The sequence below is a fragment of the Ahaetulla prasina genome, chromosome 18 (assembly GCF_028640845.1).
Source record: "Ahaetulla prasina isolate Xishuangbanna chromosome 18, ASM2864084v1, whole genome shotgun sequence".
Taxonomy (NCBI): domain Eukaryota; kingdom Metazoa; phylum Chordata; class Lepidosauria; order Squamata; family Colubridae; genus Ahaetulla; species Ahaetulla prasina.
The window spans coordinates 11431771-11445183 of NC_080556.1; the positions used below are offsets into that span (position 1 = coordinate 11431771).

General features: G+C 46.1%; 1 protein-coding gene across 2 annotated transcripts in view; it reads right to left on the reverse strand.

Annotated features, from left to right (window-relative positions):
- Positions 1-3063: 3063 nt before the first annotated feature.
- The window catches only part of MTHFR (methylenetetrahydrofolate reductase), a 38121-nt gene continuing 27771 nt past the window's right edge, over positions 3064-13413 (reverse strand). For both annotated transcript variants that reach the window (XM_058161246.1, XM_058161245.1), the window contains exons 11-13: positions 11869-11970; positions 6015-6134; positions 3064-4688 (exon numbers count right to left, since the gene is read on the reverse strand). In XM_058161246.1, coding sequence (XP_058017229.1) covers positions 4473-4688; positions 6015-6134; positions 11869-11970 — 438 coding nt within the window. In that variant the 3' untranslated portion in view covers positions 3064-4472. The remainder of the gene's footprint in view (positions 4689-6014; positions 6135-11868; positions 11971-13413) is intronic.

Here is a 13413-nt window from a genome sequence, read left to right on the forward strand (position 1 = left end):
AGCAGCTGATTTGCTTGCTACAAAGAGGTATAGCAGCCCTTGCTTTTATATCCTGTGGGGTGTGACTCCATGACTCAGCACTTCCTAGGCCTGCCCCACCCCTGCTTCTGTTGTTCCCGCCTCTCCTGCCTATGAAACCTAGGGTCCAGCCAGGCCTGATTGCTATCAGCCGGGTCTGAAGGCGTGGCCTGGGGAGGGAGTCAGGGGACAGAGGCCTCATTATCTCCTCCACCTGGCCTGTTTCTGGCTCCTGGAGCTGAGCCAGGGAAGCCGGTGCTCCAGAGGTAAGTCCTGATGGCCCTTCCCCCTCACTTTCCAAGTCACTTTCTGGCAGGGGGCCCGGCTCGGGGGGCGCAGACACAACAGACGCTTTTTTTTTTTTTACTTTTAAAAGCAATTTTTTGGCCGAAGCAAAAATGCTTTTAAAAGTAAAAAAAAAAAAACTCTGATGATCGCTTGGCTCAGCTGGGCATGGGGGGTGCAGGGATTTTTGGTACTGGTTCACTGAACCACCAGCCATCATCGCTACCGGATCGGGAGATCCGGTCCGAACCGGGAGCATTTCACCCCTGGTACGTTCCCACTTTGGCACTTGGTGCCAAAAAGGTTCACCCAGACTGGGCTATACAAACAAGATTAATTTACAAAGCGAAAAGCTATCGACAGCAACCAATGTTGATATATTCCCAGACCCGTAAACCTTAGCAAGTCCAGTTGACTCTTGAAAAAATAAAAAGCACCTTTGGGACAACCATGATCTGGATGACTTGAGAATCTTCATAGACATTTAGTAACCCGGTTGTTAAGCGAATCTGGTTTCCCCACTGACTTCGCTGAAGGTCGCCGTTGTGGTCCACCAGCAGCCTGCGGAGCTGGCAACCGAGTCCGACAGCGATGAGGCTGAGGAAGAACATGGCCAGTCCTGGAGGCTGGGGAAAGCCCGGATGAGGGCTCTGCGTCGGAGGCAGAGGTGGGGCCAGGGCCATCGGGGAGTGACTCCAGAGCCTCCAGAGGCTGATAGTAGTGAGGCAGAGGAACAGGAGGAGCCTGTTCCTAATGCACGCATGAGAAGAGCTGCCAGAAGGCAAGAGCAGCTCAAGCAAAGAGAACGACTCGGGAGTAGGGCCAAGAGATGACTGGCCCCTCCCGTAAGGCTTAAAAGACCAGCAACGGTGTTTGGGCTCTTTGCCGGAAAACAACATTGATAGCCTCGCTCCTTGTCTTGCTGCATTTATTTCTTGTCGGCGTCTTCTGCTTTTGAACTTTTGCCAAGAAAAGCCTGTGGCAGTTGGCCTAATTAGACCAAGGTTGCTGATAAGACTTAATAATAGTAATAATAATAATAATGATGATGATAAGATAATAAGAATTGTGTTCGGAAGAATTTGCTTTGATTTAGTTTGGACGAAGCTGAGAATGAGTTTAATTCTCAGCTGTTCTAATAAAGTCTGTTTGTTTTTAAACTGATTGTATCTACTACTACCTACTTGGGCCTGGTCCCAACAGTCGCAAAAGAGGATCACGTGCAACCATCGCAAGTATGAATCACAGTTGCCAAGGGTCTGAATTTTGATTGCGTGACCATGGACCTCCTGCAAAGCTAACTGTGAAAAACTGTCTTAAGTTGTGTCTGTCAGTGCTGTCGTAACTTCGAATGGTCCCTAACCGAACTGTTGTGAAAGCTGCCTGTAACAACCCTGTAACAACCCTTGTTTTCAAACCTTCCTCAATTCTCAATTCCTCAATTCTTCCCGAGTGGAGAAAGAAGAGAAAGAGGCCATTTTACGCAATGTTTTGCGGGTCCACGGAGTGAGGTCTCTTAGCCATGGGCAGCCATGTTAGAAACTCAGGCCGAGAACAGACGACAGGCCCTCTCAACGTGGGGTGGGATTTGTCGTGTCCCACTCCTCCGCTGACGGCCAGGTCAGGATAATCCAAATCAGGCGTGCCTCTGCAGCTCTGCCAAAGTCCTAGCAAAGTTCTCATGGCAGGCAGGAGACCAGAAAGTGACTTCAGCAATATAAGGTAGACTTTGCCTGACTCAGAGAATGCCAGAAAGCAGATCCTTTATATAGGCCATGGGGTGTGGCTCCATGACTCAGCACTTATTCAGGCCTGCCCCTCCCTTCCTTCTGTTGACACCGCCTATCAATTCTCCTGAAGCGAGGGTCACTCCAATCAGCAGCTGTTGGTAATTGACCTTCCTCAGGCTCACATGCTGTGGGGGAGGGGGAGGGGTCTAGTTGCTCCGTTTGCCTGGGCATGGAGCCAGAGCTGGGGGCTGAAGGTACTTCTTCCTCCTCAGCCTGTCTGGGCATGGAGCCAGGGCTGGGGCCGGGAGGCATACTAGGACATTCCTCAACATTCGGAAGCAGATAAGAAGGCCCCGGCTGCAGTGAAAGCGGACGAGACACAACAGGATTACAACTCCCATAGTTCCCTTGCTCCTGAGGATACACCGCCCTGCCGTTTGGGAGTGAACCCTCCAGGGGTCGAGAGCCAAACGTTAAAAGCCCATTTTTGAGGCAGAGGATTTGAATCCGGGCCATTTGCAAATGCAAGGGATCCTGGAGTCAGTGGTGGGATTCAGCCAGTTCGCACCACATCGGGAGAACCGGTTGTTAACTTTCTGAGCAGTTTGGCAAACTGGTTGTTGGAAGAAATCATTAGGGCAGAGAACTGGTTGTTAAATTACTTGAATCCCACCACTGCCTGGAGTCTTAGTGGACAACCAGCTAAATATGAGCCAACAATGTGTGGCAGCAGTCAAAAAGGCCAACGCAACCCTAAACTGCATCAACGGAGGGATACAATCAAGATCAAGAGAGGTACTAATACCACTCTATAAAGCCCTAGTAAGACCACACCTAGTATACTGTATTCAGTTTTGGTCACATCACTATAAAAAAAGATGTTGAGACTCTAGAAAAAGTGCAGAGAGGAGCAACCAGGATGATGAGGGGACTGGAGGCTAAAACATACAATGAAAGGTTGCAGGCTGGTCTAGTGAAGAGAAGGACCAGGGGAGACAGGATAGCAGTCTTCCAATATTTGAGGGGCTGCTACAGAGAGGAGGGGGTCAAGCTGTTTTCCAAAGCACCCAAAGGCCAGACAAGGAACAATGGATGGAAATTGACCAAGCAGTGATTCAAGCTAGAAATAAGGAGAAATTTTCTGACAGGGAGAACAATCAACCCATGGAACAGAAGTTGCCTTCGAAAGTTGTGGGAGCTTCATCACTGGAAGCTTTCAAGAAGAGACTGGACGGCCATCTGTCAGAAATGGTGGAGGGTCTCCTGCTTGGGTGAGGGGTCGGAATAGATGCCTTACAAGGTTCCTTCCAGCTCTTCTTATTCTGAGACAGGTGAGCTCGGTGCCGTTTCCGCCAGGCAGGTGGGAGGAGGCAAAACTTTTCCTTGGCATTGGAGACCCCCCAAGACGCTTCCTTCCGACGAAGCCATTCTCCTTATGGGGCCACGCCCGGGGACGTTAGTGTGTGAGTCATTTTATTTAATTTTTCGTCCCTTTACAAAGGTTCCACCAGCTGCCGCTCCCACTCCCCCCCCTCCCGAAATAAAACGAGGAAGACAATTCTCGACACTGCTTACAAAAATCAAAATAAATAGGTGTGGGGAGTGAGGGAACTAAAAAAAAAAGGGGAGAGTTGCAAGTCTCAGCCAAGCTGGCCGTGGCTGCTCCTTAGGAAGTTTTGGGGGGGGGGCAACTCTTGGGTCGTGGCGCACTACCAGGTCACAGCTTGTTCAAAACCGGGCCGCAGGAGAAAGGAGCAAGTGTGAAGCTCCACTTACCCGACCGACAGGCAAGTCTGCTTTGTACGGGAAGCTCTACTAAACACGACTGGAGGGCGCACTCGTGCGAGAGGTGGGCCCTTGCATTCCCGCGCAAATCGTTCGTGTGAATGGAGCTTGGCGCCCGAGCGCCCGTGGCCTTCATGCGTGCGAGGGGAGCTTCCCACGTGAGCACAAGTGCCCTTCACTCAAACACCCTCCACTCGTGGACGAAGCTCCACTGGAGCGTCAGCGGTCGGACCAGTTCGGGCGAACCGTTTAGCTCCGACTTATCAGCCGTGAGTGAACCGGTTCGCTCCGATTTTAAAGTGGATTGCCACGCCTCAGCTGTTTTCCTTGCCAGCAGCCATGCGGGAGGTGAGTTTTCTTCAGTGCGGCGCGTGCGCTCAGCGAACCGGTTGTTAAACCGGGAGGATGCCACCCCCGTCGTGCGTGCGCCTGTCTCTCTCTCTCTCTCTCTCTCACACACACACACACACACACATACACATCATCAGGCCAGGCCGCCAAGCTGGGGACCGCCGGTTCGGAGCACTGGTCATCCAAAATCTTATTTAAAAAACTGGAAAACCTAGCAGAAACGAAGGCACTGCTGGGTTTCTTAGCTGCCGTTATTTGTGATGGGAGGTAAAAAAAACCAAAATGTGTTGGGAGTCCCCCGTTTCAAAATCCAGCGGTTTTCTCTTCCTTTCCTGGGCCGTTCAGCTGCTCGTAGGTGTCCTCCAATACCTGCCAGAGACAACTGTCCAAGGGGAAGTCGTTGTCCACCAAGTTCACGAGGTAATAGTTGTCGTGAATGTACTGGACGATCATACGGGACGGCGATTCTTCCTCGTAAAGCTTCGCCCACTGCTCGATCCACAAGGCGAAGGCCTCATCCTGCCCCACGGGAGACAGCAGGGTTAAAGTTAGCCATTTTAAGAGGCCGCAGGCGAGCAGAAGACGGCAGGACTCGAACACAGGATTCAGCCCGGCTAAAGGTTCCCGTCATGAATACAGGTAGCCGGCCTGCAAATGAGCCCAAAATTCCTGAGGCTAAGTCAGAAACGTGTTGAGTTTGTCCCCGTTTTTACGACTTTTCTTTATCCCGTTTGTTAAGTGAATCACGGCAGCTGTTAAGCTAGCCGCACGGTTGTTAAGGGAAGGTTTTAAAAAAGGGGATTCCCCCCGACCCTGGGAACGCTGCAACCGTCGTAAATATTATTATTATTATTATTATTATTATTATTATTATTATTATTATTATTATTATTATTATTATTATTATTATTATTATTATTATTATTATTATTATTATTGGATTTCTAGACCGCCCTTCTCCCGAAGGACTCAGGGCGGTTTACAGCCGAGATAAAACATAAACCATGTACAATTAAAAATGAATTAAGAAATTTATTATACAATAATAAGTTTGTATTATTATACAAAATATGAGTCAGTTGTCAAGCGGCCGAATCAGCTACAGTGATTCACTTAACAACGCCGGCAAGAAAGGTCGTAAAAATGGGGCAGAATTCACTGAATAACTGTCTCACTTAGCAACAGGAATTTGGGGCTCAGTTGTCATCAATCGAGAACTACCTGTATAACATTTTTAAACATTTTTAAAACATTTTTAAATTTAAATGCCCCCAGACATTTGTGCTATTAATGAGGATCAAGGTAAAAGGTAAAGGTTCCTCTTGCACATCTGTGCTAGTCGTTCCTGACTCTAGGGGGCGGTGCTCATCTCCGTTTCAAAGCCGAAGAGCCAGCGCTGTCCGAAGACATCTCCGTGGTCATGTGGCCGGCATGACTCAACGCCAAAGGCGCACGGAACGCTGTTCCCTTCCCACCAAAGGTGGTCCCTATTTTTTCTACTTGCATTTTTACGTGCTTTCGAAACTGCTAGGTTGGCGGAAGCTGGGACAAGTCACGGGAGCTCACCCCGTTACACGGCAGCACCAGGGATTCGAACCGCCGAGCTGCCAACCTTTCGATCGACAAGCTCAACATCCTAGCCCCTGAGCCACCGCGTCCCTTAATGGGGATCAAAGGAGAGATTAATTCACAAATACTTTAAAACGATCTAGGGAGCGTTGGGGAAAAAAAAAAAAAGACTTGCTGCTATTTTTTTCCCAAAGAAGGGTCGTTGGTAAGCTTTCCTTTGGATTGCGGGCTGGACTGTGAGAAGCAGGCTAAGCAGGGATAAGGAAACAGGTTTACCTTCCAGTACATGAAACTAACTGGGTCCACCACAGTTGGCTGGATGATCTCTCTGCCCGGGAAGATCCCCCACGTGACAGCATTGGGCTGCATGTCGTGAGCGTTGGTCACGTTTTCTCCCTGCAGAAGCAACAGGAAAGAGTTGAAGAAGAGCAAAAGGGGCCAGAGGTTTATTTTTTTTAAAATAAAAACTTTTTTATTTTTTTACAAACACACATACATAAAACAATCTTCAATCCAAATACGTTGCGTCGGTGGGTTGGTCATCAGTCTTTGTGCAGATCACCATGTTCATTACGACTAATTTATCAATCTTATTTTTTTTTTATCAATATAATGTATCTCTCAACGTTTTAATCAATTAGTCTCAATTAAGAATAACATTTCATTCTCTCTGTTCTAAATCAGCTTTCTTAATTTAATGTTAAGCATCTCCGATCTCATTCCCTAAACTCCATCATATAATTTGACATTTTCATTATACAACCTTACTTAAATCTCTTTAACATTTTATTTTTATTTTTATTTTTATTTTTTATTTGCATTTATATCCCGCCCTTCTCCAAAGACTCAGGGTGGCTTATATTGTGTTAAGCAATAGTCTTCATCCATTTGTATATTATATACAAAGTCAACTTATTGTCCCCAACAATCTGGGTCCTCATTTTACCTACCTTATAAAGGATAGGAAGGCTGAGTCAACCTTGGGCCTGGTGGGATTTGAACCTGCAGTAATTGCAGGCAGCTGCTGTTAATAACAGACTGATAATAACAGATTAGCAGTCTGAGCCACAGAGCCCTTACTTAAATACAACCTTACTTAAATCTCTTTAACATATCTCTCTAACCACTGGTAAAAGAGATCCCATATTTTGTAGAATTGTTTCTCTTCCTGTTCTCTAATTTCTCATGTCAATTTACTCATTTCTCCACATTCCCAACATTTTCATAATACTTTCATCTTGCAACGGAAGTCTTTCATTTTTCCAATTTTTGGCAAATACAATCCTAGCTGCTTTATAGGTCAATGCCCATGGAGAGCTGTGTGGTCGCCCAACTATTAGACCATACTTGGAATGGACCACACTACATTTAGTTTTGGTCGCCACGATATAAAAAGAATGTTGAGACTCTTGAAAAAGTGCAGAGAAGAGCAACGAAGATGATTAGGGGACTGGAGGCAGTGGTGGGATGCTGACGGTTTAACAACCGGTTCGGTGATCGTGCACAGTTTTACAAATACTAGAATAGAATAGAATAGAATAGAATAGAATTTTATTGGCCAAGTGTGATTGGACACACAAGGAATTTGTCTTGGTGCATATGCTCTCAGTGTACATAAAAGAAAAGATACGTTCATCAAGGTACAACATTTACAACACAATTGATGATAATATATCATTATAAATCATAAGGATTGCCAGCAACAAGTTATAGTCATACAGTCATAAGTGGAAAGAGATTGGTGATGGGAACTATGAAACGATTAATTAAATTAATTAAATTAAATTAATTACTGCAGATTCAGTAAATAGTCTGACAGTGTTGAGGGAATTATTTGTTTAGCAGAGTGATGGCCTTCGGGAAAAAACTGTTCTTGTGTCTAGTTGTTCTGTACTAACCTTCTGTGTTACCGCTTGGGGAGTAACACAGCTGAGGTGCGGCAATCTGCTCTGCCGCACCAATCAGCTGAAAAGATAAAGATTAAGTTTGGGGCAGGTGGGCGGGCCAACCTGATCGTGGGAGCGAACCGGTTCGCCTCCCAGCTGATCATCGGAACTACCGGTTCTCAGTGCGGAAACGAATAGATTAACTTTAAGAATAAAAGATAAAAGAGGAATTGGTGTATTTCAAGACATGGGAAAGATTTTATGTATGGTTAGAAAAGAGACAGAAATAAAAGACAATAGGTAGATAAACAGTGTTAATAAATGGAAAATAAATGAGAAAAATGGTTATGAAGAAACAGAAACCCAGATATCGCCAGAGTCTATGGAAAAGGGGGAGGAGGGGGAACGAAGAAGAAAAGATTACCTCCCACCGACCCGTGCGCTCTCACAGAGAGGGACTCCTCAGGGTGCCGTCGGCCAGGCAGTGCCGGCTGGCGACGCCCAGGGGAAGGGCCTTCTCTGTGGGGGCTCCCACCCTCTGGAATGAACTTCCCCTGGGACTCCGCCAACTTCCTGACCTTCGAACCTTTCGCCCCGAGCTTAAGACAATCTATTTATCTGCGCAGGACTGGGCTAGGTTTTTAATCAAATGTAGTTTTAATGGGGTTTTATTATTTTAATTGTAAATTTTAATTCGGCGTTATCTAATAAGTTTTTTAATTAGTGTTTTATTTCTGTATTTATAGTTATGTATTGGTGTTTTTAATAGGCTGTAAACTGCCCTGAGTCCCTTGGGAGATAGGGCGGTATAAAAATATGATTAAATAAAATAAATAAATAAATAAATAAATAATAAGATGATAGATGTAAATGTACAATTTTGAAATGATGGATTGGGTAAAATAGAAAAGAAATTGAAAAGAAAGTATATATTATCAGAAGATTGGAGTTGCTCAGATACCGAACAAGGGAAATAATATACAACAAGGCAGAAAGAAAGAAGAGAGGAATAGAAGGTAAGATAGAGGAGGTGAAGGAGAGAGGGATGGAAGGAAGGAGAAGGAGAGGAAGATAAGTTAGGAGATAAGAGTAGGAGAGAAGGTGAGAAAGGAGGGAAAGAGAAGAGAAGTGGGGGGAGAGGAAAGGGAAGTAAGTATGAGGAAGGAGAGGAAGAGGAAGAAGGTAGGAAAAGAAGAAAGAGGGAGGGAAAAGAGAAGAAGAAGGTTTGTTGTAAAACGGAGGGAAAGAAAGGGTAGAAGAGCAACTCCAAATGCAATTAAAAGGTTTTATTTTTGTGCTTTCTTTTGAGAGAATATGTATGATTATCTATGAATAAGAAAACGTACATTTATAATATGTGTATAAGAAAAATAAAAAATAAAAAACTTTTTACCAAAAAAAAAAAAAAAGGAAACTATCGATTCGGCCGAACCGCTCCGAACCGGTAGAATCCCACCCTTGGCTGGAGGCTAAAACATATAAAGAACGGTTGAAGGAACTGGGAATGTTTAGTTTAATGGAAAGGAGGACTGGGGTTGACATGATAACAGTCTTCCAATGTTTGAAGGGCTGCTATAAAGAAGACTGGGTGTGTGTGTCAAACTATTCTCCAAAATCCCAAAAGTGCTTTTTTTCAAGAGGCAAGTGGACTTTCTGGTTTTTCTTTGAAGAAGTTTCGCTTTACATCCGAGAAGAATGAAGAAGCTTCTTGGATGAGAAGCGAAACGACTTCAAAGAAAAACCAGAGAGTCCGGTTGCCTCCTGAGAAAAAACACTTTTGGGACAACCGTGACCTGGATGACAGTAGAATCTCCATAGATTATTCTCCAAAGCACCTGAAGGCAGGACGAGAAGCAACGGGTGGAAACTCATCAAGGAGAGAAGCAACTTAGAACTAAGGAGAAATTTCCTGACAGTGAGAACAACGAATCAACGGAACGACTTGCTTCCAGAAGTTGTGGGGGCTCCATCAATGGAAGCTTTTATGAAGAGACTGGACAACCGTTTTTCTCTAATGGTTTAGGGTTTCCTCTGAAGCATGGCTTGGAGTAGAAGACCTCCAAGGTCCCTTCCAATTCTGTTATTCCATTCTGTTCTATAAAGGTAAAGGTAAAGGTTCCCCTCGCACATACGTGCTAGTCGTTCCCGACTCTAGGGGGCGATGCTCATCTCCGTTTCAAAGCCGAAGAGCCAGCGCTGTCCGAAGACGTCTCCGTGGTCATGTGGCTGGCATGACTCAACGGCAAAGGCGCACGGAACGCTGTTCCCTTCCCACCAAAGGTGGTCCCTATTTTTTCTACTTGCATTTTTTACGTGCTTTCGAAACTGCTAGGTTGGCAGAAGCTGGGACAAGTAACGGGAGCTCACCCTGTTACACGGCAGCACTAGGGATTCGAACCGCCGAGCTGCCGACCTTTCGATCGACAAGCTCAACGTCCTAGCCCCTGAGCCACCGCGTTAGGGTTAAGAGTTTTAGAATTTTAATTTTACTAAATTTTAAGAGAAAATATTTTCAAAAAGAGATGAGACAACCCTCTGTGGTCTGAAACGGTATAGGGCTGGGATGGCGAGCCTATGGCACGCGCAGCATTGCCTGTTTGTCTTCGGGGTTTCTGGTGCGAATGCTCGTGCAAAGATCAGCTGTCGTTCGCACGCACGGCAGTACCAAAAACCGGTGTGCGCATGCGAGCAGGCCAGCTGATTGTTGGGTGCGAATGTGTGCCAGAATCCGAAAGTTTTGGCTTTTCCGGAGCGTGATTCCCTGCGCGCATGCGGCAGTGCCGAAAACCAGCCTGCGCATGAGTGCCAGCCAGCTGATTGTTGGGTGCGCATGCGTGCTAGAACCTGGAAGTTTGGCTTTTCCGGAGCGCGGCCCCGACAAGTGCGTGCATGCGCGCGCAACATTTCCACAGGTTCACCATCACTGGTATAGGGCAATGTTGGCAAACCTTTTTGACTGGAAGAGCAGCTGCATGTGTGTGCTGGAAAAATGATCTTCCGGATTTCCGCCACGCACATGCACGCCATCCAGCTGGTCTTCCAGTTTCTGATGCTCCCGCATGGGAGAAGACCAGCTGGTCGGCACGCCGGAACCCGGAACAGCAATGGGCAACGGCTCGCATGCCTGGAGGGATGGCTCTGTGTGCCACTTGCAGCACGCGTGCCATACATTCGCCATCATGGGTACAGGGTCTCCTGCTCGATCAGGGGTTGGAATGGAAGACCTCCAAGGTCCCTTCCAACGGAGTGAAATGCTCCCGGTTCGGACCGGATCGCTCGATTCGATAGTGATGGTGGCAGGTGGTTCGGAGAACCAGTAGCAAAACTCCCTGCCCCCCTGCCCGCCCATGCCCAAGTTGAGTCGCGCGATCATCAGAGGTTGAGTTTTTTTTACTTGTAAAAGCATTTTTTTCTTCAGCCGAAAAAATGCTTTTAAAAGTAAAAAATAAAATAAAAAAGGATCTGATGATCGCGCGGCTCAGCTGGGATCGTCAGAACCCTGTAAAAGCTTTTAAAAGGCTCCTCTGGCGATCCCAGCTGAATTGCCTGATCATCAGAGGCTTTTAATGGCCTTTTTTTGCAACCTCTTCGGCCGGAGAGATTGTAGAAAAAATGCTTTTAAAAGTAAAAAAAAAAAAAAAAGGCGCGCATGATCGCGCAGTTCAGCTGGGATCGTCAAAACCCTTTAAAAGCATTTTTTCTACAACCTCTTCGGCGGAAGAGGTTGTAAAAAAAAATGCTTTGAAAAGGTTCTGGCGATCAGGCAACTCGGCTGGGATCGTCAGAACCTTTTAAAAGCTTTTAAAAGGCTCCTCTGGCGATCCCAGCTAAATTGCCTGATCATCAGAGGCTTTTAAAAGCCTTTTTTTGCAACCTCTTCGGCCGCAGAGATTGTAGAAAAAATGCTTTTAAAGGTAAAAAAAAAAAAAGTTGGCCACGCCCACCCAATCACATTACCTCCACCCCCACCGAGCCATGCCCACAGAACTGATAGTAACAAATTTTACATTTCAACCCTGCTACCAACTCTGTTGTTATTTTCCTAGCCATACAGAGCTGAGCTGATTCTATTTTCTGATCAATGGGAGATGCTTGCTTTTGAGGGGCCCCCAGCGACACCCCATCCCTTGGATGCAGGCAGCACGGAAAACCGTGTCTCCCTCTGATCCATGGGAAAAAACTCTCTCCACAGAACTGGTGTCTCAAAGTTTGGCGGCCGCCGGCCTGAGAAATTCCAGAAATACCTTCACGTTGACGATGTGGTAATTCACGCGCTGTCCATATTTTTTCAGAACTGTGAGCAGAGCTTTGATGTTCTCGGCGGAGGTAAAAAACTCCAGGTAAGCCTGTAAGGAAAGGGGGAGGAGGGTCAGAGGAGAGAAGAGGACAGCAATTTCTCGTCTGCGTCCACACAGCTTAAAGTCGATCAGGTTGAAACAACTTCACAAGTGGCCGCCATTTTTAAGAAACCTACTGCATTTTTCGGAGTATAAGACGCTCCAGAGTATAAGACGCACCTTAGTTCTTGGGGAGGAAAAGAAGAAGAAGAAAAAATTCTGCCTCTGCCTACCAGCATCCATCGGTATTCATCTGGCTAGCGTCCCTTCAGTGTGTGAGAGAGTTGAGGGCTGTTTGGAAACTGAAACAGTATTTGCTGTGTGAGCAACAAGGAAGGAGACAACAAGGAGCCTGGGCGTGGCTTAGCTCTGCAGCTCGGAGTCTGTGCTGAGCTGTAAAAGTAGTCGGCTGCTCAAAACTGAAACTCCTCTCCTCTGCTTGTGTTTTGCTTGTATTTACTACCATGTTGGAAAACCTGCTTTTGGTATTGTCTATTTACTTCATGCGTTATATTATATATAAATAGAAGTTATTGAATCCTGCTGAATCAGTTTCTTATGTGTGCTTTCTGAAAATTCTTGAGTCCTTGCAGCAAATAGCAAACAACCAGGTCAGCTTCAGCACATTATTGCAGCCTGATTCAGCAAGAGCAGCTAATTGGTGGGTGGATGGGCCTCCCGGAATACCCCCAATCAGCTGTTCCAGGCTGCAGGGATTGCCACAGACCATCGCCTCCTCCGTGCCTCGTGTTTTTGGCTACATTCGGTGTATAAGACGCACCGAAATTTTCACCCTCTTTTAGGGGGGAAAAAGTGCGTCTTATACTCCAAAAAATACGGTAAATAAAAAAAAAATACATTTTCCAGCAGCTTCCAATTTTCTGGGTTCCCGATTGGTTGACCCACCCAAACAAATTGGGGTTTGCAAAACCGGCAAACTGAAATTATAACAATCCTAGTCAACGTTCGCTCTAAACAAGCTTCGTTAGTTAAGGGTGTTGTGAGAAAACGGCTTCTGTGTATTATAAAAGACATTTAAGCAGTGAGCTTTTTTTTTTTTAATCTCATTAGAGAGGCGGTGAGAACACAATATTGGTGTGCATGGTTTGATGTTGGGAATTACTGGGGGGTGGGGGGTGGGATTTGCACACAGTGGAGCCCATATTCACCGTAGCTTGGGGGGGGGTTGTAACTACTTTTTTGTGAGCTGTTCTAATAGGGGGAGGAGATTCAGCAAAACCAGGCTTCTAAATGAGGACTTTAAAATCCAATGGGGCCAATTCGCCTCTTTAACCTTCGTGCGGTTCTCTAATACAGTTTAATCTCTGTGCCGCTTGCTTTAATGATTTTAAGAATCCAAATCCCCTTTTCGCCTGGTCTTCTGAATGGCTGGTTGTTTGAGGTTTGAGTTTAAGGTTGACTCGGCCTTCCATCCTTCCAAGGTGGGTAAAA